This window comes from Ruditapes philippinarum, unplaced genomic scaffold (assembly GCF_026571515.1).
Source record: "Ruditapes philippinarum isolate M1 unplaced genomic scaffold, ASM2657151v2 ctg1859_1_1_1_1, whole genome shotgun sequence".
NCBI classification, from domain to species: Eukaryota; Metazoa; Mollusca; class Bivalvia; order Venerida; family Veneridae; genus Ruditapes; species Ruditapes philippinarum.
This window is the reverse complement of record NW_026860422.1, coordinates 105,756-130,092: the sequence shown is the minus strand read 5'-3', so window position 1 is coordinate 130,092 and position 24,337 is coordinate 105,756. Positions and strand designations below refer to the sequence as shown.

At 31.3% G+C, this 24,337-nt stretch overlaps 2 protein-coding genes across 3 annotated transcripts in view; one reads left to right on the top strand and one right to left on the bottom strand.

The window, feature by feature from the left end:
- Window positions 1-1,060: 1,060 nt before the first annotated feature.
- Window positions 1,061-11,955, bottom strand: LOC132760015 (uncharacterized). The gene is made up of 6 exons (XM_060751901.1): window positions 11,814-11,955; window positions 9,128-9,311; window positions 8,331-8,478; window positions 6,503-6,596; window positions 1,904-2,027; window positions 1,061-1,247 (listed from the first exon to the last, which is right to left on the bottom strand). Exons 2-6 carry the CDS (start codon window positions 9,300-9,302, stop codon window positions 1,096-1,098), a joined length of 693 nt encoding a protein of 230 aa, XP_060607884.1. The 5' UTR covers window positions 9,303-9,311; window positions 11,814-11,955; the 3' UTR covers window positions 1,061-1,095.
- A 2,236-nt stretch (window positions 11,956-14,191) lies between these two features.
- Window positions 14,192-24,337, top strand: part of LOC132760013 (putative ferric-chelate reductase 1) — a 32,695-nt gene continuing 22,549 nt past the window's right edge. The window contains exon 1 of one of the 2 annotated variants that reach the window (XM_060751899.1): window positions 14,192-14,306. In XM_060751899.1, the coding sequence (XP_060607882.1) occupies window positions 14,243-14,306 (64 nt within the window). In that variant the 5' untranslated portion in view covers window positions 14,192-14,242. Of the gene's footprint in view, window positions 14,307-23,973; window positions 24,113-24,337 lie in introns of those variants that run through there. The other variant, XM_060751900.1, reaches the window with a different exon arrangement.

Sequence of the window (24,337 nt, the reverse complement as noted above, 5' to 3'; positions counted from 1 at the left end):
ATGGTAATATTAACTTTGAAGAATATTTTTATATATCTAAATTACATCACCGATTCAACATTTTTACTCACAAAAAATGCACAATTGCTCTTTCAGTTTTGATATAATCAAGTTAATTTTGTATTTGATATACTAAATTGCAAAGTGACAGAAAAAAATATTATGTGACGCAAGGATCGTGCAAATCCCAGTCTAGGTAGGATTATATAGTTTTTGTTATGCAGAATGAGTGCATGTATCCAAATTAGAACTGAAAATCCGGATAGGGTTCATTCCCCCGTTGCATTTACTAAATAGATCTTGGGGTGATGGTAAGCTCGACCGTGTCGAACTAAATCCGAACCCACTTTTATACAGCGATTCGTCTGAAATCGGAAAAAGGTGCAAGTATTTATAAACTGAAATAAAGAAGCTCACCGTTTGAATTTTTTATTGACTATGTTCCAGGTGAATTATCGTAGTCCTGAAATGGAAAAAGTCAAGAATAAAAACTGTTATGAAACTTTGCTGTGAGGATTTTAAATGTTGTATCGACACCAAACCTATATCTCTGAGTCAAATGTAGTTTTTCCGGGCTGTTTGCGACAGTGAAAAGTTTAAGCTCAATCACTTGTCAAAGTTGTGTCAGGCGAAACCTATAGTACATGTATGAGAAACATATTTATTCTTTACTGTCCACAAATGATTAAACATATTCTCACTAACAAAATAATTCTTTGCAAAAATAAAGAATGCAGACAAATTATTCAACAGAAAAAAAAATGACTACAACTATGTATATTTTCATTTGATAAAAGTTACCAACTAGCTAAATGTTGATCTTTTTGTAACAGGTTGAAGTACTAAAATGTAGGATATATGTGCTTTTTTTTCTTAGATTTGAATGTTGCATCTTCTACATAAAACAGTGAAAATTTTCACTTTAAACAAAGATTATGTGGTTTTCTATTCTTTTAAACCAAGATTATGGACGTAATGGAAATCATAAAACCATTTGACGTTGACCTGGATGACTTTGTGTCCGGAATACTTGAAATAATGTACGAAAAATCATACTTTATTTTAGGTGGGTTTGCGAAACAAAGTGAGTCACAACTAATGTATCCATAAAGTTCCGTCCTGTTCCGTCTGCTCGTGAGCCGGATTATTGGTAAACCCGTACTCCGGTGTATCCGGTATTCCAAGGTGATCATCATTGTACTTGATCCAGCCTTTTTGAGAAACATCCCCATTGTCGATAATAACACCTACAATACACGAAATTCCCAAAATGTAACTAAATATACAGGTAAAAAAACGAGACAAAATCATATTGAATTGAAAAGCATGCTTTAGTATATTAAATGATTTTTTAGTATTGTATGCTTTGCATCAAGAATACATGTTTGTTTCTTTTACATTTATTTAATTTTCATAGTTAATTAAAATACGAGTTCAGATCCACATGATAAGAGAACGAGGAATGAATGAGAAAAAACACGTATCATGTTAATTAATAGCACTTTCATGCATGGATTGTCAATCTGTATACTATTTTGCTTAAAAAAACGGTTTTATCAACTAATTAAAACGATGTAATCTATATGGATTTAACCCAATACAGTATCGGAGCAGTACCTCTAGACGCTTGCAGAAATCATGATCACAAAAAGACAAATTATCGTTGGCCGATTATTACATTTTGATTCATTATCGTATATAAAACGGGGTGAAGAGATGAATTAAGCGTTTTAAGTTCATTCCGTAAGGTGAATAGGCGAGATTTTAGAATTTAATCATTCAAGCGCCTTGTCCTGTATATACCGGAATACGGTATTTAGTGTGGTGCCCCAATCCGTTTTTAGTCTCACACATTTATTTTCACTGAGAGAAAGACTAAACAGTGATAAAAACGTTAACTAACCGATAGGTACTTCTGTCATAGCAACAGCCTGGTTACCAATCTGCCACCAGCTAACATCAGGAACGCTTGACACTCTCGATTTATCAGACAGTTCAGTTCCCCATTTGTCTACCATTTTTTTGTTCTGTGGATTAAATATTTCTGTATGTATATGTTTTTACAGAATGTTTCAAAACCTATAATGACTTTAGATATCATTTTAAAATTAAAAAGATTTATTGTGTTTATACTGAATTTATACTATGTCTCACGAAAATGCTCAATGAAACCGACTTTTTCATTTTCAAATATTTTTTCCTTTTTTCTCTTCAAGCACCACCCTTAGCAGAGTGTTTCTTTTTCGGGGGTTGGGACTGCTCTCCTACACATCAGGCAAGTGTTGACAAAAATCAACAGTCGGATAAGGCTGTCCGGTGTTAGCAATGAGTCAGCTAACATTATTGAATTTTTTCAGTAAAGGAACTTCTAAGACTAATTCTAAAACAGGTGAAGCTGTTAACAGTTTTTTCATTTATTCAGTTTTTTGAAATTTGGAAGCTAGTCAACCAGATCAATGAAGAGCAGGCACAAGTTGCAAACAATTACGTCACGGGGCTATTTAAAACTATACAAACTATACAAAAGCATTTTCTAATTTCTGTGTATTTTAGAGCCAAACTATTCCTGGTATTACAGAGAAGTTATTCTTAAAGCAACATAGATGACTAGAACTGTATGGCTTTTGAAAAGAAATCGGAACACATCGACTTGATTCGTTATAATCTCGGGTTGAAAGTAGTTCTACCATGTAGTTTAAGATGTTTTGTCTGGTTTAGATATATATTTATCTAAACTTGATTGTGAAACAAGTTCTTTCAACTTATATAAATCACTTTCGAGTCCGCTTCAAATAAAGTATTACTTTGGTAAAATTATGATTGAAAATTATTTATCATTATTTATCAAAACGACCACTTATTTTCAATAGCAAGCACCTACGAATTACACATGTTATGTCAACATGTATACATTTTTCGTACTTCCGATTTCAAACAACCATAATTATAAGTTTATGGATAAGGTACTGTTAACTTGTATATCTATAAGTTTTATTTAATAAAGTTTAAAAAATAAAATTACTATTTTCATATTTAGTTTCTTAGCGTTGGTTAGACCGAAATACTGTATCAGTATTCGAGTTTTTTATCCGAAGCTTGACGGAACGGGCCGAGTAGATACGAATATTACAAAACATCAGGCGAAGTGAAATGTTTTAATTCAGGTAAATTATAGTCGGTCACGAAAGTCTTATAATATTTCAACATATAAGCGAAACATTTCCATATATGAACACACATGTCCACATATCAGCAAAACATGCCCATGTATCACCAAAACATGTCCACATATCAGCAAAACATGTCAGCATATCACAAAAACATCTCAAAACTTCAGCAAAAGATGTCCACATATCAACAAAAGATGTCCACATATCAACAAAACATGTCCACATATCCAACAAATCAATTCCACATATCAACAAAAGATGTCCACATATCAACAAAAGATGTCCACATATCCAACAAAAGATGTCCACATATCCAACAAATCATTTCCACATATCAACAAAAGATGTCAACATATCCAACAAATCATTTCCACATATCAACAAAAGATGTCCACATATCCAACAAATCATTTCCACATATCAACAAAAAGATGTCCACATATCAGCAAAAGATGTCCACATATCCAACAAAAGATGTCCACATATCCAACAAATCATTTCCACATATCAACAAAAGATGTCCACATATCCAACAAATCATTTCCACATATCAACAAAAGATGTCCACATATCAACAAAAGATGTCCACATATCCAACAAAAGTTGTCCGCATATCCAACAAATCATTTCCACATATCAACAAAAGATGTCTACATATCAACAAAAAGTATTTCCACATATCAACAAAAGATGTCCACATATCCAACAAATCATTTCCACATATCAACAAAAGATGTCCACATATCAACAAAACATGTCCACATATCCAACAAAGATGTCCACATATCCAACAAATCATTTCAACATATCAACAAAAGATGTCCACATATCAACAAAAGATGTCCACATATCCAACAAATCATTTTCAAATATCCAACAAATCATTTCCAAATATCAACAAATAATTTCCACATATCAACAAAAGATGTCCACATAATTATCCAACAAATCATTTCCACATATCAACAAAAGATGTCCACATATCAACAAATCATTTCCACATATCAACAAAACATGTCCACATATCAACAAATCATTTCCACATATCAACAAAACATGTCCACATATCAACAAAAGATGTCCACATATCAGCTAAATATGTCCACATATCAACAAAACATGTCCACATATCAACAAATCATTTCCACATATCCAACAAAATATGTCCACATATCAACAAAAGATGTCCACATATCAACAAAACATGTCCACATATCAACAAAAGATGTCCACATATCAACAAAAGATGTCCATATATCAACAAAACATGTCCACATATCCAACAAATCATTTCCACATATCAACAAAAGATGTCCACATAATTATCCAACAAATCATTTCCACATATCAACAAAAGATGTCCACATATCATCTAAATATGTCCACATATCAACAAAACATGTCCACATATCAACAAAAGATGTCCACATATCAGCAAAATATGTCCAAATATCAACAAAACATGTCAACATATCCAACAAATCATTTCCACATATCAGCAAAAGATGTCCACATATCAGCAAAATATGTCCACATATCAACAAAACATGTCCACATATCCAACAAATCATTTCCACATATCAGCAAAAGATGTCCACATATCAACAAAACATGTCCACATATCAACAAAACATGTCCACATATCAACAAAACATGTCCACATATCAACAAAACATGTCCACATATCAACAAAACATATCCACATATCAACAAAACTTGTCCACGTATCCAACAAATCATTTCCACATATCAGCAAAAAGATGTCCACATATCAACAAAACATGTCCACATATCAACAAAACATATCCACATATCAACAAAACATATCCACATATCAACAAAACATGTCCACATATCCAACAAATCATTTCCACATATCAGCAAAACATATCCACATATCCAACAAATCATTTCCACATATCAACAAAAGATGTCCACATATCAACAAAACATATCCACATATCAACAAAACATGTCCACATATCAACAAAAGATGTCCACATATCAGCAAAATATGTCCAAATATCAACAAAACATGTCCACATATCCAACAAATCATTTCCACATATCAGCAAAAGATGTCCACACATCAGCAAAATATGTCCACATATCAAAAAAACATGTCCACATATCCAACAAATCATTTCCACATATCAACAAAACATGTCCACATATCCAACAAATCATTTCCACATATCAGCAAAAGATGTCCACACATCAGCAAAATATGTCCACATATCAACAAAACATGTCCACATATCGACAAAACATGTCCACATATCCAACAAATCATTTCCACATATCAGCAAAAGATGTCCACATATCAACAAAAGATGTCCACATATCAACAAAACATGTCCACATATCGACAAAACATGTCCACATATCAACAAAACATGTCCACATATCCAACAAATCATTTCCACATATCAGCAAAAGATGTCCACATATCAACAAAACATGTCCACATATCAACAAAACATGTCGACATATCGACAAAACATGTCCACATATCAACAAAACATGTCCACATATCAACAAAACATATCCACATATCAACAAAACATGTCGACATATCCAACAAATCATTTCCACATATCAGCAAAACATGTCCACATATCAAAAAAACATGTCCACATATCAACAAAAGATGTCCACATATCCAACAAATCATTTCCACATATCAGCAAAACATGTCCACATATCCAACAAATCATTTCCACATATCAACAAAACATGTCCACATATCAACAAAAGATGTCCACATATTCACAAAAGATGTCCACATATCAACAAAAGATGTCCACATATCCAACAAATCATTTCCACATATCCAACAAAACATGTCCACATATCAACAAAAGATGTCCACATATCAACAAAACATGTCCACATATCCAACAAATCATTTCCACATATCCAACAAAATATGTTCACATATCAACAAAAGATGTCCACATATCCAACAAATCATTTCCACATATCAACAAAAGATGTCCACATATCAACAAAAGATGTCCACATATCCAACAAAACATGCCCACATATCAACAAAACATGTCCACATATCGACAACACATTTCAGTGTATTAACAACACATGTCTGGTAGGCGGCTACAGAACTCATGGCTTTAGGAACTTTCCAAGGAATAACTTAAAGTTAAATTTTACATAGCTCTATATAATAGTTATTCATGTGTAAGATTATACAACATATGGGCGATACATATAAATGTATATACATGTATTATCACTTCGGTTTAAGCGTAAAAAATCGTAATATGAATTCCATCTATATCATAAAACAAAATAACGCAATTTCTAGTTCATACCACTTTTGAAAATGCAGTTTCCATAAAGACACTTGATTGATTCATTTGTCTGCCGTATGTATTGTATATTTCATTAACGGTAGTTTCATACCATCTGAAATAGTGTGAAAACAAGTTGTACCAGTCTGTAAGTAATTGAGTAACCTAATAATGGTACCAAACATCATATAGTTTAAAAATCGAAATTTAAAAAAAAATCCTTAATCCCAATGCACAGTTTTTTTTGCGTTTGATATACAATAAAATCTAAATTTTCAATTTCATTTACAGGTTTACATATATATATTTCACGAGTTAAACCAGAAATAAATAGTTTACATTCTTCTAGCATTAGTCTGCTGCAGCTTTCTCTGTGCTATTCTAAATTTTGAAAGCAAACAGAAAAAATACAGGTATTTAAAGATAGGACAAAAAGAAGTTGAGTTTTCATCATAAGGCTTCCTAAAAGTCAAGAAATTTCACGTGACCACAAATGCGAACGAACACAGTAACATTCACTTTTTGGAGCCGGTAAATGTTCTCTTTTCTTTGACAATTCTTCACGAATATCCAGATATTCCGTACATATTATTAAAAAATGTTTTTCATCTTCAACTGTACGTCCATTTATGTAGAAAAAAAGAAGAAATACATTATCTACCAACATTTACCAATCAAATCTTCATGCTTTCAGACAAATTGTTACAACAACGCATCTGATATTAGCAGTTAAAGATAAAAACTTTCCATTAAAGTAAAGTTCATGTAGTTTTAAAGTTTTTTCTTGTTTATTAGTCCTAATCTGTCTGTTACTACCCGGTACCGCATTTACATTTCTGTTCAAAGGCACATAATGCCTCAGAAACAAATTGGCAAAAAATAGTTTTATAATATTTATAAAACTGTTAAAGACCATGTTAAATGCTTATTATTTTAGAAATTAGCACTGGATATGATTTTTTTTGTCGTAATAGAATAAGTTGTAGTATTTTTACTTCCATACACATAACTAAATCACCATAACTGCACTAATTTCCAAAACAATAGAAGAAATAGATAGTGTAGGTAAATGGCAAGTGAAAAACTTTTTAGAAATTATAATAAAACGCAAAAAATGCTGAGTTTTTGAGAAATTATTAATGAATGCAATTCTGGGACATATTGTGCCTTTAACACTGCTCAGCTTAAATAGCAATATTTAGTAACACATTTTATATAACTACTTTTTGATAAAAGAGTTCTGCAAATTACATCTTTACAAATGTATAATATGGTATAACATTCAGGAGGAATGGTAGTAAAATATAATGTTAAAGGGAGACACAGGCAAAATTTTTATTTTGATTTGAATTTTTCTAATTCTATAAATGTCTTCGAAATGAATACACTAAGCAGTCACAGGAACAAACATTTCTCCTTATAAAGAAAAAATATTGGTTTCCCAACTTGACCCACGTAAGTCAGGTAAGAGCATAGTTTCTTTTACAGAGAACAATGAAAACGTTAAAGTACCTATCAATTGAATGATTAAGACTTATTTAAATCTAACAATATCCGCAATATCTGTTTTTTTTTTGTAATTTCTTTTTTCTAGTTACTAGTACACGACTTGTTTTAAATCTACTCGGTGACTCTGTCGACGTCTTAATTTCGTTCAACATATAAAGAAATATCTACGCTTCAAGCCGAAAATATAAAGTTTTATACAGAAAATTCATGCTAGAACTTTTGAAAATGCCATTTTAGCATGATTTGAGTAAATAAGATAAATTTATAAACATATGTATATTTGTCATTCATTTGCCTAGATAGCCCTAAATATCACTTACAGTTTGCAAAGTAAATTTACCTCTGAGTAAAGGATATGTCTCCATTTTCGACGTGATATTTGCTGCCTATTTGTAAACAATCAAACAGGTGTTCAATGTAGTTTGGTAATGAATCATTCATGTTGTTGGTTTCTCCAAATGCTCCACATGCATGTCGCATAAAATTACCTGCATGCATTTATAAACAGCATTTACTTCAAAGATTAAAACGGTACAAATATCATATCTATGAAAACAACAACAACAACAATACCAATGTATTCTATACATTTCGTCAAAACATCTCTTCACAAGAAACAATAAGCGAGATGTTAAACTTTTATATTTATCAATAAATTATTTCAGTTATTAAACAACCAATAAAATTTGACATTAAATAGAGTATTGATATTATTCTTCACACGTGTCTATTAAAACTTATTTCAATTATATTATTTATTATCTTAAAAAGTAAATATGCTAATCCAGAATGAAGATATTGAAAAAAAAACAAGTAAATTGTCTATTCGTTAGAAGAGTAGGTGGTTCAGTGGCCGAGTTGTTGAGGTCGTTGACTTCAACCCACTTGCCCCTCACCGCTGTAGGTTCGAATCCCGACTGGGACTTTAGATTCTGTCATGTGAGATAGCTATCCAGTTAGCTTACGGAACGTCGGTGGTTCTACTCAGGTGCCCGTTCTTGCCTGAAATAATGCACGGAATGGCACCTGAGGTCTACCTCCACCAGTAAAGCTGGAACGTCGCCATATGACCTATAATGTGTCGGTGTGGCGTAAACCCCAATCAAACATCAAACATGTGGTTTAGTTTGTTTTTACCTGCCAGCCATGTTGGTACACGTCCGTAGTCTACAGTCACCTGTCCATTTATTGTCTCCTTTTCTATATTACCAAAAGTTTCTTTAAACATATCTTTTAGTTCCTTGTCGGTGTATGCCAGTACAGCCTGCACAAGAGCGAGACAACATCCTAGTTGTAAAACGTTCAGTTGCATTGTACTTCCCTGAAAATAATCAAGATTTTACAAATAGTATACCAGATATAAATCGGTATACCGGAAATTAAACTAAATTACAGAAATTAAACGATATACCAGAAATGAAACTGTATAACAGAAATACATATGTATAACACAAATGAAACGGTGTACCAGAAATTAAACTAAATTACATAAATTAAACGATATACCTGAAATGAAACTGTATAACAGAAATACATATGTATAACACAAATGAAACGGTGTACCGGAAATTAAACTAAATTACATAAATTAAACGATATACCTGAAATGAAACTGTATAACAGAAATACATATGTATAACACAAATGAAACGGTGTACCAGAAATTAAACTAAATTACATAAATTAAACGATATACCTGAAATGAAACTGTATAACAGAAATACATATGTATAACACAAATGAAACGGTGTACCAGAAATTAAACTAAATTACAGAAATTAAACGATATACCAGAAATGAAACTGTATAACAGAAATACATATGTATAACACAAATGAAACGGTGTACCAGAAATTAACAGTTTACCAGAAGTTAAACAGTATATCAGAAATGGAAACTGTACACCAATAATTAAACGGTAAATCAAAAATGAAACGGTATATCACAAATGAATCTGTATATCAGAAACCAAATGCTGGCAATAATCAAAATAAATAATTTAGAAATATCAAAATATCATTGTTATCTATAACAATAAATAAATGAACTTGTATATACCAAAAGCACGTGCAATTTCAAATGAAAGTTTAATATACTCTCATCTATTATTTATTACTAAAATATTAAATTCATATATTATAATTGATGAGTCGTTAAAAAGGTGTATAATGATTTGAGTGAGCGATTTTGTTTATTAAAAAGACGGCGTGTAACAAGGACCACTGATTAATTATCAATTAAAATTCACTTTTTAATAAAACTTAACCGACAAAAATTGAAATTATAAATAATCATGTTCTGATTCTGTTCTTTACCAATTATCATTTACAATCATTATATTGGTGTATTCATAGTATATATGTAAATTAAAATATATGTGAAATTAGAGCGTATATCAGGTGATGGGAATATAATAAATATTCATATGAGTTAGAAGGTAAGTATCATTTACAGAGAAAACCCTTATAATAATGTAAAGAGTTCCACTTGTGATCAAATATGAAAACTGAATATTAGATAATTAATGGACGAAACAGATGCGGTGCTTTATACTGTGTAAAAATTATTAGTTATTTCCAGATGTGCTTTAAAATATGTAAAATATACAACATTCTTTAAAGCAAGAAAGATCATATTTATGTTATTCAATGAAGGATTTTTTTCTAAACGTCAAATTTTAATAAAAAAATGAAAAACGTATTTCTTTGCAAGCATATAAAACCAGATTCCCTCCTGTAAAAAAGACAGAGGTAAGGAGATAAAATAGTCATAAATTCATCACTTGTATAATTAAACCATCTATACAGAAATGTCAGCCAGCACATAAAGAAGGTAAAAAAAGTCGAATCTGATAAAAATTGGTATTTTAGCACAAACAAAGTAAAGGAACTATTTCTGAAAGTTCTTTGACAAAACAAACATTGGTTGTTCTAATTTATTACAACACAAAAAGCTGTTTGTTTATACATTGGATAAAACTGAAAACGTAGATAAAGGCATCACGTGATTTTGTTCATACTGTTTCTCTAAAATCTGTTTACTATTCCTATTCTAAACAATTCAAGTAACTGCTAAATTTATATTGATTAAACAGGCAATAATTTCTCCTGTAGTCACAAGAACTGAGACAGAGGAATGCAAAAACAAACTAACTACTTACGTGTTTATTGCGTCTGGTATAAGCCCTGTATCGTTCTATCTTAATCAGTGACCAGCGGGGGATCTTAATCAGTGACCAGCGGGGAGGGGGGTGGGGGTAAAGAAAGGAGAATATACGTAGTGTTTATTATTAAATATTTTCTTAAACAGGAATTAACATATGTACGAACTTGCTGGATGAACACAGTTTGAAATAACTTAAACTTTTGTTCTGCGCATATAAAATTGAAAGTAAATTGGGTTTTACAGTTGCGAATTGTATATAAGGCAAATACATTTCTGTTCAACATATATTTAACAAATATCAATTATATCGCGTACCTAAGGAATATTTTAATAATATTCCAATGGTTAAATGATATAAGTGCCAGTTTAAAGTCTATACACTTTTGAAAGTACTTTTATTTGACAAGTATGCCATATTGTTATATAAATATGGAATAACCTTCTTAGAATAACAATTATCTCTACTTTAAAACGTTTACAATAAAATGTTTACCGTTTTAGCTTCTTTTATTCTCCGGTGAATATTGTAATGTCAAACATTTTATCCGCTTTAACTTTTTCTAATGTTTCGACTTTTAACCGAAACTTTTTCAACAATAATAATTCGAAAATATGACCAAAAAATTTTTAAAAATACAGATAAAGCATTGCAGCTTACCTTAGAAAATCCAGCTTTACAACATAATCAGCATTGTAGAAATAAATACCCAGCATGTGGTCGCTCCGGAAATATTTGGAACATTACTATGAGTGTTGCTAAAAATAGATTTCAGATTCTTCACCTGTAAACGATCATTCACGTAGTAACTAATCTAGCAGAAAAGATTATTGTTTTAATGTTTTATTATATAACAAGGAAGAATGAATGGGTAAATTACTGTACAGTCTTTATAATTTAATATTTCTGTTTTGTTTCAGTTTTTTAATTAATACCTTATCGTAACATATAACTACACATCGCGTTCAAACATCTACAATTATCATTGGAATAACTAATTTTATTTTCAATGTTTTTATTTATTTTATCCATTTATCCATCTAACAATTTTGCATGACTAGAGTTGCATCAAAAATCATTTATAGTCATTTTTTATGACATCCACACTCTATCCTTGCAAATCGTGGCTACTTCCTTAAAAAGACACTTAAAAAAAATATAAAAAAAATAGTTGCCTCGACTTAGATTTGAACCCCAAACCTCTCACACCCTAAACGAGCGCGTGACCCCTGCACAACGGGGAAGTTATACGAAGAAACCCTGAATAAAATCAAATAATTCTAAATTTGGAATTTCCATTTCGGGTTTGTAATCCTTATTAATTTCGAGTTTAACACTGATGTAAATAATTTAGCGAGATGAGTTAGCGCATACTGTCGCTGAGACACTATACTTTCAACCTCATCCATGATAACGTTTAATTTTCAAGATCATTCGTGAAAATGAAGACCTGACTAGCGTATTGATGGCGATTTTTAGTTTCGTTGATATCCTTAAATACAATAACGGACATATAACTTTATGAATTTTTATAATCGGTGTACCTGAGACATTTTCCAATCTACGCGTGTCAAATTACATTAAAGTTAGCAGATAAAACGTAATTGAGAGCACTTTTTCGAGGTAACGCCGAATTCGTGAATAAAGCACTGAAACAACGGCGGTTATCTCTCATTAAAAGTAGCTAAATCCTATTTTACCAGCTTCCTTCTATTGTTATACGACAATAGTAGTTTGACAAATGTATTGCGTAAACAGAATATGAAAAAAAAATAAAGTGTTAAATGTGCTAAATGTACATATTTAATTGACGAAACACAAAAGCCACCTTCAAAACGGTAATTAGATTGTCTTTCTCACGAATGTTCTAAGAAAGTAAACAAATTCCCGAATGCTGGTTTAAGTATAATGTAGTAGCAGCCGTATGCGCTAATTCATTTCTTTAAAGTTGTTTAGAGTAAAATATTTTAATTCGTTTACTTACTGTATTATGCGTTTTGGCAAAAGCGTTGCACAGATTCGGCGTTACTTTTACGATAATTGTACATTCCTGCATTTCTGGATATGCACGGTGGAATAAGTGGGTGATAATTGACATCAAATATAAGCGGTAGAAGAAATTTCTATGTCTACACCATTTCGCTGATAGCTTACATGTATGTGAGTAGACATATTGTCCAATAAAACATACGTAAAATCACATTAGTTTATATTTTGCGGAATTGCATACATTAGAATTCTGCCACAGATATGGTATATATACTACTGCATTTGAAATTCGGAATAGATTGAAATTATAACCAGTGTGATCGAGATAAAGATAAAAAGATCAAATTGTTTCAAGATTGAAACAGGATAATAATTCTTAATCTGCTATGAATCATATTAGGATGACAAAATGGCAAACTGTCGTTAATGGAGATACAAATCAAATGATATCATATATAAATTGACAATGTTGAATCACTTTCGTGCTAATGTGTCGAGATAACTAGCTATATAGAAAAGTGTGTTTTAAAGAAGAAAAAGAATATTCAAATTTATTAAACAGTCGAAAACTTAATAAAACATATACTTTTGTATTGCATAATATTAAAGCAAATTGACTTATATAAATAAGACAAAGCAGGGAATAAATGAAGCGCCCTCACTTACCATGGAATACAATTTATATAAGAGGTAAAACTAAAAACCATAGAAAATCATCTCTAATAATACTACGCACAGAATTCACATGACAGGAATAACAGTGTAAACTTATACAAACTCACACGAATATTGAGACCGTCATGCATTGGTAACCCACAAAATTAAAACGATTTATTTATTAAAGAAAATAAATCAACTAAAGTCAAAAACATTATATTATACATGTATGGTCAATACTGAATAAACATTAAATCATGTTAAAAATGTTACGCTATTGAATAATTTTTTTTACCTGTGACTTCATGCAGAAGAGAAGATCGAGATTAGTTTTTTTTATATATATTACTCTTTTCACATCGTCGCATTGGAGATTTTACTACGTGATCATTATACCCTGTATTGGTACATAGTGTATCAAATGTTATACTAACATCACGAAAATGAATCGCTTAGTGGATGTATCGATACGAGTATTTGTGATTATTATAAACATTCTAAACAATGGTATGTTCAAATAGATTTTACTTTAGAATTTAGAGTGCTTTTTTTTAATTTTGATTATTTTGATTTACTGCTTATGAATGAGTTAAAATATATAGAATTTTGAAATTAATTTCATGTGATATACAGATATAAAAAACAATACCACAACATATCAAAACATGTTTTGTTATAATAACCTTCATCAGTTGATTAACTTTCAGAATATATGTATCTCAAATGAATATCCGTTGTTTAACTTGTTTGACTTGTTGTTGTTGTTGTTTTTATGTTTATTTCCTTTTTCACAGAATCCCTAAAGAACGCCCGAGCTCGGTTTCATTAATCTTGTACATGGTAATTGTAAGCTACCGTACACCCCCGCTAAGAATCGGCTTATGTTTTGGTCCAAAATTGACTTTAACAATGCATATCATAGATTATTATGAATAGTATACGTTAGCCACACTGAAAATATCATATTTGAAATTATTGGCATAATTCCTATAGTGCGTGCTCTATTGTCAATAAAAAATCAGAATGTGAATTTGCATAAAAAACTAGTAGTGTAATATAAATATTTAAATATATTGTTGAGCAGCATTTATCTTTTTTTTTAAAATTCAACAAAATAACATCTGTCGATAAGTTGAATTTTCTCATGCTAAGAAGTGAAGCGAGCGGTGCAATGGATGAAGATTTACCTGAGCTATTTACATCAGTATATGATGTTTTTAAGATAAACACATGTGAATATATTAATTGCTTCTTTTAAGAATTTGATAATTTGATTGATTTCTTAATTTGGCTGTAAAGCAGTCGAATCTTATATGACTTTAAATAAGACGCATGATTTACGATTTATTTTTGCGAGTCGTCAATAAAAATGCAAAAACATAAAAACATTCACATACATCAGATTTACACTTCATGGCCAATTTTTAATTTTTGGCTTTGTTGCTGAACATTTTTTTTTTTACATTTTCTTCAGATGGAAAGACGATGAATTCTTATCCCCGTGTACAAATAATGTACTGTGCAACTGTTAACACGTTGTCGCATTGAACTGTCATAAAACATCTGCATTTTTCAATCTATCCCTTTGTTGACTTCTAGAAATTAGAAAACAATTTCGTTTTGAAAAAGTCTATCTTTTTGAGTTTTTGTATTTTTCTTTTGAGATGATTTATACAGTGATGTGCGAACATAGTTCGATTTCAAAACAGCCGTCTTTTAAATAGCAAAGCGAGGTCATATGTGTGCTGTTTTATTTTGGTTAGATTTGATGCCATACATGTCTTATATACTACATTTATGCTTTAATTTGATGATGTTTTATCGTTGGTCATTTGCTCATTAAAGGTTTATTTATCGGTTAATCGGGATATATTAATGTTCAACACATTATGTTAAACCAATATGAGCAATGCTGTATATAATTAAAAGACACATGTTGCCGGATTCCTGGCACATAGAGACATTTACTTAAGCATACACGTCCTGTCACAGTAAAAAAACGAGTACTACTAGTACGGAGGTAATGGAATTTTCGTGCCTTAAATTTCAACAACTGCGCAGATCTAAACAGACATTCGTCTGGGTAGCATTTTATTCGGCAGTACCAAAGGTATGTAGTGGTCATTCCTTTGCGTTGCGTAAAACCTCGCTTACTATTGCTGTAATAAAATCATGGTATGTTGTCGTTGATCGTTTGTTCAGATTTTTGCATTTTTCTTTTACATGCATGATTTATTTCTTTTTTAGTTTGTACTTTTTTATTAACTGAATTAGATGATTAAAGGCAACACCTATTGATTTTTGTACATTGAATATTTTGATCAATGATATAGAGACCCCCTTTGAAACACACATATATAAAACACATAGGCTTTGCGTAAGAAGTATCTTCATACATTTATCAAAAAGTATTGTTAATGATTTACTTGTTACACTTGATCAATTCTATTTTTCTGTGTGAGTAACACGGTTTTAGTTGAACTTGCAAAATGACTGCAGTATGTACTGTTATATTATTAGAAATGCTTAAAGGCATGTAACACGCATATGTTATCAAATGATCTTTAATGATTGACTACTAGATTTTTTAATTGAAATTGAAGGATAGAATTAATGTTAGTGAACTTTAGATTTACCGATAATTTCTTATTTTTTATATAATGATAATGAATAAAATTCAAATAAATAAACAAATTAATATATAAATCCGCACATCCGCAGATGTTAAAAAATCTAAAGTTTACCAGTTCATGTTTAATGTAAATTCTGCTGAAGCCGGTGCTAGGAGGCGTGGCCGGTAGCTTGCAGTTACCACTACCGTCCACCAACAGGCTCAATCAAATTGAGCCTGCAACATTTTCATGTTTTCCGTGTCGGAATTCTGTTAAGGATTTTGTTTTTCTGTATTTTATTACTAATAGGCATAATTATAATGTGTAATGGAATCAAGCAATAATCTTTCTTCTCTCCATACAATTTGATAAAAGTTACGTTTGTTGTCGTGAAAAGGTCATTACTTATTCTGCAAAAAGTCTCAATCTGAAACTTAAAGTAAGGAAAACAGCAAACCATTTTCTGCTGAAGAAAAAAAGTAATACAACCTTTCAAGAATGTATTAAATAGAAAGGTATGAGTTATTTCATAATAGTAATGGATACACGAACTTTGTTTGAAATTTGGTAAGTATCTAAACTGTAACCGAATTCTGGGTATAAACTGCAAAATTCACCTCGCTCTATACTGTAACATTGTTTATTTTTTCAAACGCATGTGACGATCAGGAAAATAGGTTCAACTGGTCATTTACCTTTATAAACGTTTCTTAACACAAATGACTAACGTTTTGTAGATTTACTTTCTGCTTCTGCTAGTTTTAAAGTTAAAGTTAGCCACTTAGCAGAATTAAAATGGATCAAGAACTTACAAACGCCTTTCCCACTTGGCCAAAATGACAATATTTTTCAACAAGGTAACATCTCTAAAGATCCAAACATTGATATATTTTCTATTCTTAATATTCGTAAACGTAAATCCCGATCTCACGGAGTACGTAGAAATGGCAACTTCAAACGTAAATCTAAAATTACCCTGTCTGTCACCGACTTAAATATTATCTTAAAAAACTCTGGTAAACATGCAATGTTATCACGTCTTACCTCCCTTTCATTATCTTCTCTGAAAATCTTAGACGCGGAGGCAGATAATATAGTTATTCAAACAGATCCTTTATACACAGGAGCTTATCTTATTCAAAGCTATACTCAGCACGTCTTAAGACCTCATATCGACAACACTTCTGACCACAACAAGCATTTCCTAAAAGTAACCTTTCTTAGTAAAGGTATCGATTTTATCGATTTACCAAGTATTTTTCGTGATAAACGTGTCACAAATTCAGTTAATTTATACTTCAAAAACTCCGAGATACCAATTATTTGCTATAAATATAAGAAACCTGTTAGAAATATCATATTTAATTACAACAAAGTGGTTTCTGATATTCAGTCTAATACTCCAACAACTTGAGACTGCAATACTTCTAAATTCTGTAATTCAGATTTTGGCCATATAATCACTGGTAATTTTGATATAATTGCAGACAAAAGAATTCGTAACTTATTCTTGAAAGGACCTAAATACAGAATTCCTTCTGAGATTGATTTTAATGCTTGTCGTGGTCAGATTGCTGAATCTATAGAGGATTTTTCAATGGTGTCGCCGTAAAAATGCGGATAGTAATGCTCTAGTTACATGGAAACGTAACATCTTTAAAATTATTGATTCACGTATTAATTTTTATCGTGGAAATGAACATCTTTTGCCTAACTTTAAGACATCTGAAAGAAGATATTCTAGCTTTTCATTCAAAATTTGTTTTGGTGCCAGCGGACAAGGCGGCTAATAATATTATAATTACATTACATTAACGTTTTGCATAAGGAACTAAATAGTACTAATGCGTATTCTAAAACCTCTGCCTCCGAAAAAGACATTGTAAACAATCATATTACTAATATTTCCAATCTTAAAGTCCAAATTAATGAAAAAGAACTCAAACTTCCTATTATGTATTGGATTCCTAAATTACATAAAAAAACTTACAAAGCCAGATTCATTGCTAATTCTACATCTTGCACTACAAGTAAACTTTCTATTTTATTGACGTCTTGTTTGACTGCCATTAAAACACATGTAATTAGATATTGTGATAAAGTCTATGAAAACACAGGCAAACATCACTTTTGGTCAATTAAAAATTCTGGTGAAATCTTGGATAAATTCAAAATTAAGAACTTTCAAGCTTCAACTGTCAGTACATACGAATCTTCTATTTCTACACTTTATACAACTTTGCCACATAAATTAATCAATGATAAACTAATTTCCCTAATTCAGAAAACTTTTGCACGGGAAAAAGTTACCTTTCTAGCATGTAATTCTAACAAAACTGTTTTTACTAAAGGTATTGTTAAACATTATACTATGTGGACCTGTGACGAAGTTTGTAGAGCACTCTCTTTTCTTTTAGACAACATTTATGTCAGGTTTGGTAATACCCTATTTAAACAGATCATAGGAATTCCTATGGGTACTAATTGTGCACCCCTGGCCGCCGATTTGTTTTTGTACTGCTATGAAAGAGACTTTATGTTGAGTCTCTCTGAAGATAAACAACAAGGTGTTATAGTCGCATTTAATAATACTTCCAGATACCTTGATGATATTTTTAATTTAGATAATTCTTATTTTGATCAAATGGTGTCTGACATTTATCCGCATGAACTACAACTTAATAAAACGAACTCTTGGAATTTTAGCACATCATTTTTGGATCTTCATATTACTATCAACAACAATTCTATTCACACGAAAATCTATGATAAAAGAGATGACTTTGACATTTGTATAGTTAATTATCCACATTTAGATGGAGACGTACCCCATGCAACATCTTATGGGGTTTATGTTTCTCAGTTAATAAGATTCGCTAGAGCTTGTAGCAACGTAAAGGATTTCAACGAGCGGAATATTTTTATTACCAGCAAGCTTCTAAAACAGGGCTACCGCTATCATGAATTACGGATATATTTTACTAAACTTTACAATCGTAACTTTGATTTAATTTCTAAATTCAATAGTGATTTAAAAACTCTTCTGCGACAAGGGATTAGCCAGCCTGGTTTTTATGGCGATGTGATTTACAAACTTCGTAAGATTTTGGGTCATGGTAATTTTTCTGCTGTTTTTACTAAAATCACTAAACGTTTTATTAAAAGAGGTTATGACCCTACTATTTTAAGACATACTGCATGTTTAGTGTTCAGCCCTTTTTACAGTTGGACACTACGCTTTCCTGTTTTGATTACATCTGACGGACCAAGTGGGAGACTCTATGATGGATAGTTCTTAAAGCCCATTGGGACTGAATTGTCTTAATGTTCGTCTTCTGCCTTGCTTCGTCGGGCCCTTGTAGGTGATTTTCTTGTTGCCCTGTCTTCTTTTAGGACATTGAGTACTTTTGTTATGGTCATTGGGTTTACTTTTATATGTTTCTACATGATCATTTTAGTGTTTTACTTATTTAACCTTTTGTAACCATGACAACTGTTGAATTTTTCTTGGCGGGGATTCATTTTATGTACACTGTCTCGTTTATAGGAACATGGTGGGGCTAAGAGCGAGGTTTGGTGCACCATTAACCGGTTAAAATTCCCCAGCAGTCATTATTATGCTGCTGGCCGTTCCAAGGCGGCGCCCCTCTGTGTTCCTCAGATGTATGTCTATGTTGTTTCATACTGTTTCGGTGACACTTTTGCTTGTGTCCCTTGTTGTGTTCACGTCTACGGTAAGTATCTTCCCCTTTACCCCTAGTTTTTATTTCTTTGATTACACCCCCTTCCCCCGGTCTCCTGTCCCCTTCCCGTTTGACTTTGTGGGCCTAATATTCAATCATTTATTTGTTTATTTGAATTCCTAATCAGTTGCAAATTGTTTATCATTTAGTGATTAACCTGTCCGTGCTGTCCTGTTTTTGTTTGGGATCCGCCTGGGCTCCTTGCCACTGGTTCTTGTTGCTTGGTCATATGGGGTTTGCGTTCATTGAACGCCGCCTTTCCTTGGTGATCTTGTTTATCATATTTTATCTAGGCATGGTTAAATAATGTCGGAATGGGAGAAAATTGCGTTGGTCTCTCGATTCAAATTTTCAAACCGTCAAATCTGCCCATTTATGAGACAAAATAGAGATAAATCTGCGGTGCAGGGTCTGAGGAAATATATGAATAGATACCGGATTCTTTTCCTTACAAGCAAAGCACAAACACATCTTTTAGAAACTAAACTACTTGTAGTATGGACCTGAATAAAAATCACCTACCTCTCTTCCCATAAATAATCCTCCATCTTAAAAATTCTATACTGTAACCGGAAAACGCGATACTTTAACACGTTACCTACGGTGATAACGGTCGTTGAAATAAAATTGTTTATTTAACAGATACATCAACATGGTAATTTGCCATTACCGACAAAGAAATAACAAACATAATCGAATGGGGTAAGGCCGTGACTTTATTAAGAATTTGGTGCATGAAAACAAAATATAAAAGACAGCTCCAAACGAAACTACTTGGACAGATACATAGCAACGCTAATATTCTTATATTGAATTCAAAATTCAAGAGTCTAGTACCATTCTATATCAATATTACCTAATGACATTCATTACCGACAAGGTTATATGCGCTTTCATTATCAAATTAAAATATATAGTTAAAAGCACAGATAGTTGCTTAAGCCATATAAGAAAAAAGATAATGACGTATAATTTATTATTCCGAAAAAGATCGCCTTCGGTATGATTAGATAAAACCTTTTTTTGTTACCTCTCTTGTTATATTAAGGACAGTTTGAAAAATGAAATAAAATAAATAAGAATAAAAACAACATCTTAGCCTAAATATATAGATCAGCCCAAATTGTGGTGACAATGTGTCCATCTAAAACTAAAAGGCGAGAGTTCAGGTAAAATTTAGATTACTTTCCATTTTGTCATTATGTTTTCAACTTTATAGTAAACGTTATCGGAATAAATGACCACGTTGTAACCCATATGAACATCTATTAATATCCTTTGGAAGTTATACCAACAATGCTCATTTTTTAACAAAGCTGAACAGTCTTTTTATATCTTAGGCACCTTTTTATATTCACCGAAACATTTGTAATGAGAAAGCGTTGTACATGCGCTATTAAAATAATTATTCGTTTAAAAATACGACTTATTGATCTAAGCTTGACAGAGAAAAGAAGGAACAAAAACGTCGCTTTAAACAAATACACTCATGACAATAATATCAAATAGAATTTAAAGCTACAGTCATGCAGGTGAGAAAATCAACATTTGGAAAAATGTATTAAAATTTAGATTTGAATGTTATATGCAAACAAAATATTTTTGTGTGATAAAAACGCAGTAAGGGCTATTTTTTCATATTTTACCCCCATAACAAATAACGCAGGAATTGTGCAAAAGTAACGCAGAATTATGCAATTTAGTGGCTAAAACGAGCACCGCGATACGAAAATGAACCAATATTTTTTTTTGAACACCAAATTGGAAGAAATGAGTTAGCGCATACGGTTTCTGAGACATTATACTTTCAACCTCATCCGTGATAACGTTTATTTTTCAAGATCATTTGTGAAAATGACGATCTGACTAGCGTATTGATGACGATTTTTAGTTTCGTTGATATCTTTAAATACAATAACGGACATTTAACTTTATGATTTTTATATTCGGTGTACATGAGACATTTTCCAATCTACGCGTGTCATATTACATTCAAGTTAGCAGATAAAACGTAATTGAGAGCACTTTTACGAGGTAACGTCTAATTCGTGAATGAAGCGCTGAAACAACGGCGGTTGTCTCTCATTAAAAGTAGCTAAATCCTATTTTACCAGCTTCATTCTATTGTTATACGACACTTGTAGTTTTGTATACAGAATATGAAAAAAATAAAGTGTTAAATGTGCTAAATGTACACATTTCATTGACGAAACACATTTATAAGCCACCTTCAAAACGGTAATTAGATTGTCTTTCTCACGAATGATCTACACCCCTAATGCACTATCTCCACTTTGAAGAGCATCAAATAGGCTAGAATCACTGTAAAGTGTATTGAAACTGAGGGGCGTGGGTTCAAACCCCACAAGGCGCAAATTTTTTTTCTTTCTTTCTTTTTCTTTTTAACATTTTTATTAATCTCTCAGATCCCTAATGGAAGAAAAAAGTGTTTCATTTTAATTATATAATTATTGTAGGTATTTATTTGCTAAATAATGCCAAATTTAATAGCAAATATGATACCAGATATATTCAAAGTTTGATAAAATAAAAACTACACGGTAAACGTATTTTTTATTTTACATGACCAATCAATATACCTTTTAGAAAATTTAGGCAAACTTTGAAAACAGCCCCTCATTGTGGAAAATTTTAGGGATATTTTAAATAAGGCTTTTTACACAGGGAAATGGTCAAATACGTGTTAAAAGTGGGTGGAGTAGGGTTACATTTGTATACATATTAAAAACATATCGTTACCTTAATGTCATTATTTGTTTCTTAACAATGAGCAATAGAAAACCATTCTTCATAATGATGATATTATAGATTATTTAGAGTTTCCTCATTTCTGAAAAAAAAATCCCTTCTAATTGCAAAGTTTTAGTTCAGAAAAATGTCCATAGCTCAAAAACCACACGGTAAATTTTGTTTAAATTTTGCATACATGTGTCATTTAAGGCATATAACTGTCCTCTTTTACAGTTCATTATAGTGCCCATTAGGGGTGTTCTACCTTTAGTATAATGTTGTAGCAGCCGTATGCGCTAATTCATTTCTTTAAAGTGTATTTAGAGTAAAATCATTTGAAATTCGGAATATATTGAAATTATAACCAGTGTGTTCAAGATAAAGATAAAAAGATCAAATTGTTTCAAAAGGGAAACAAGATAATAATTCTTAATCTGCTATGAATCATATTGGGATGACAAAATGCGTTCAACTTTCGTAAATGTAGATACAAATCAAATGATATCATATATAAAATCACTTTCGTGCTAATGTGTCGAGATAGCTAGAAAGATGGGTTTTAGAGAAGAAGAAGAATATTCACAAATTTATTAAACAGTCGAAAACTAAATAAAACATATATATTTTTGTATTGCATAATATCAAAGGAAATTGACTAATATAAATAAGACAAAGCAGGGACCTCACTAACCATGGAATACAATGTACATAAGAGGTAACAACATAAATCATAGAAAATCATCTCTAATAATACTACGCACGGAATTCACTGGCAGGTATAATAACAGTGTAAACTTTCAAAACAGTTTTATACAAACTAGCAAGAATGTTGAGAACGTCATGCATTGGTAACCCATCAAATTAAAACGATTTATTTATAAAAGAAAATAAATCTACTAAAGCTTAAAATCATTATTATATTATACATGTATGTTCAATCCTGAATAAACATAAAATCATGTTAAAATGTTACGCTGTTGAATAAACCTCTGCACAATTTTACATGTGACTTCATCGGAAGAGAAGATCGAGATTAGTTTTTTGGTTATATTTTACTCTTTACACACCGTCGCATTAGAGACTTTGCTACGTGATCAACACACACCGTATACATAGTGTATCAAATGTTGCACTAACATCACGAAAATGAATCGCTTAGTGGATGTATCGATACGAGTATTTGTGATTATAAGCATTTTGAAAAATGGTATGTTCAAATTAACATTTCTTTAGAATTTAGATTTTTTTTATTTTTTGATGAGTCTTATTAATAATTTTACTATACATGAGTTAAAATATTTAGAATTTTGTTTTTAATTCTCATAGGATAAATAGATAAAAATCCGACAAAATATATCAAAACATGTTTCGCTTTAATAAGCTTCATCAATTGATTAACTCTCAGAATATATGTATCTCAAAGAGGAATATT

Bases quoted from the DNA above. Each gene is read 5' to 3' on its own strand.
- LOC132760015 (XM_060751901.1), bottom strand. From the start codon at position 9,302: ATGCAACTGAACGTTTTACAACTAGGATGTTGTCTCGCTCTTGTGCAG. The intron at 8,479-9,127 runs GTAAAAACAAAC...AAATGCATGCAG, and splicing joins TGTACCAACATGGCTGGCAG to GTAATTTTATGCGACATGCA. The intron at 1,248-1,903 runs GTTAGTTAACGT...CGTGTATTGTAG, and splicing joins TATGACAGAAGTACCTATCG to GTGTTATTATCGACAATGGG.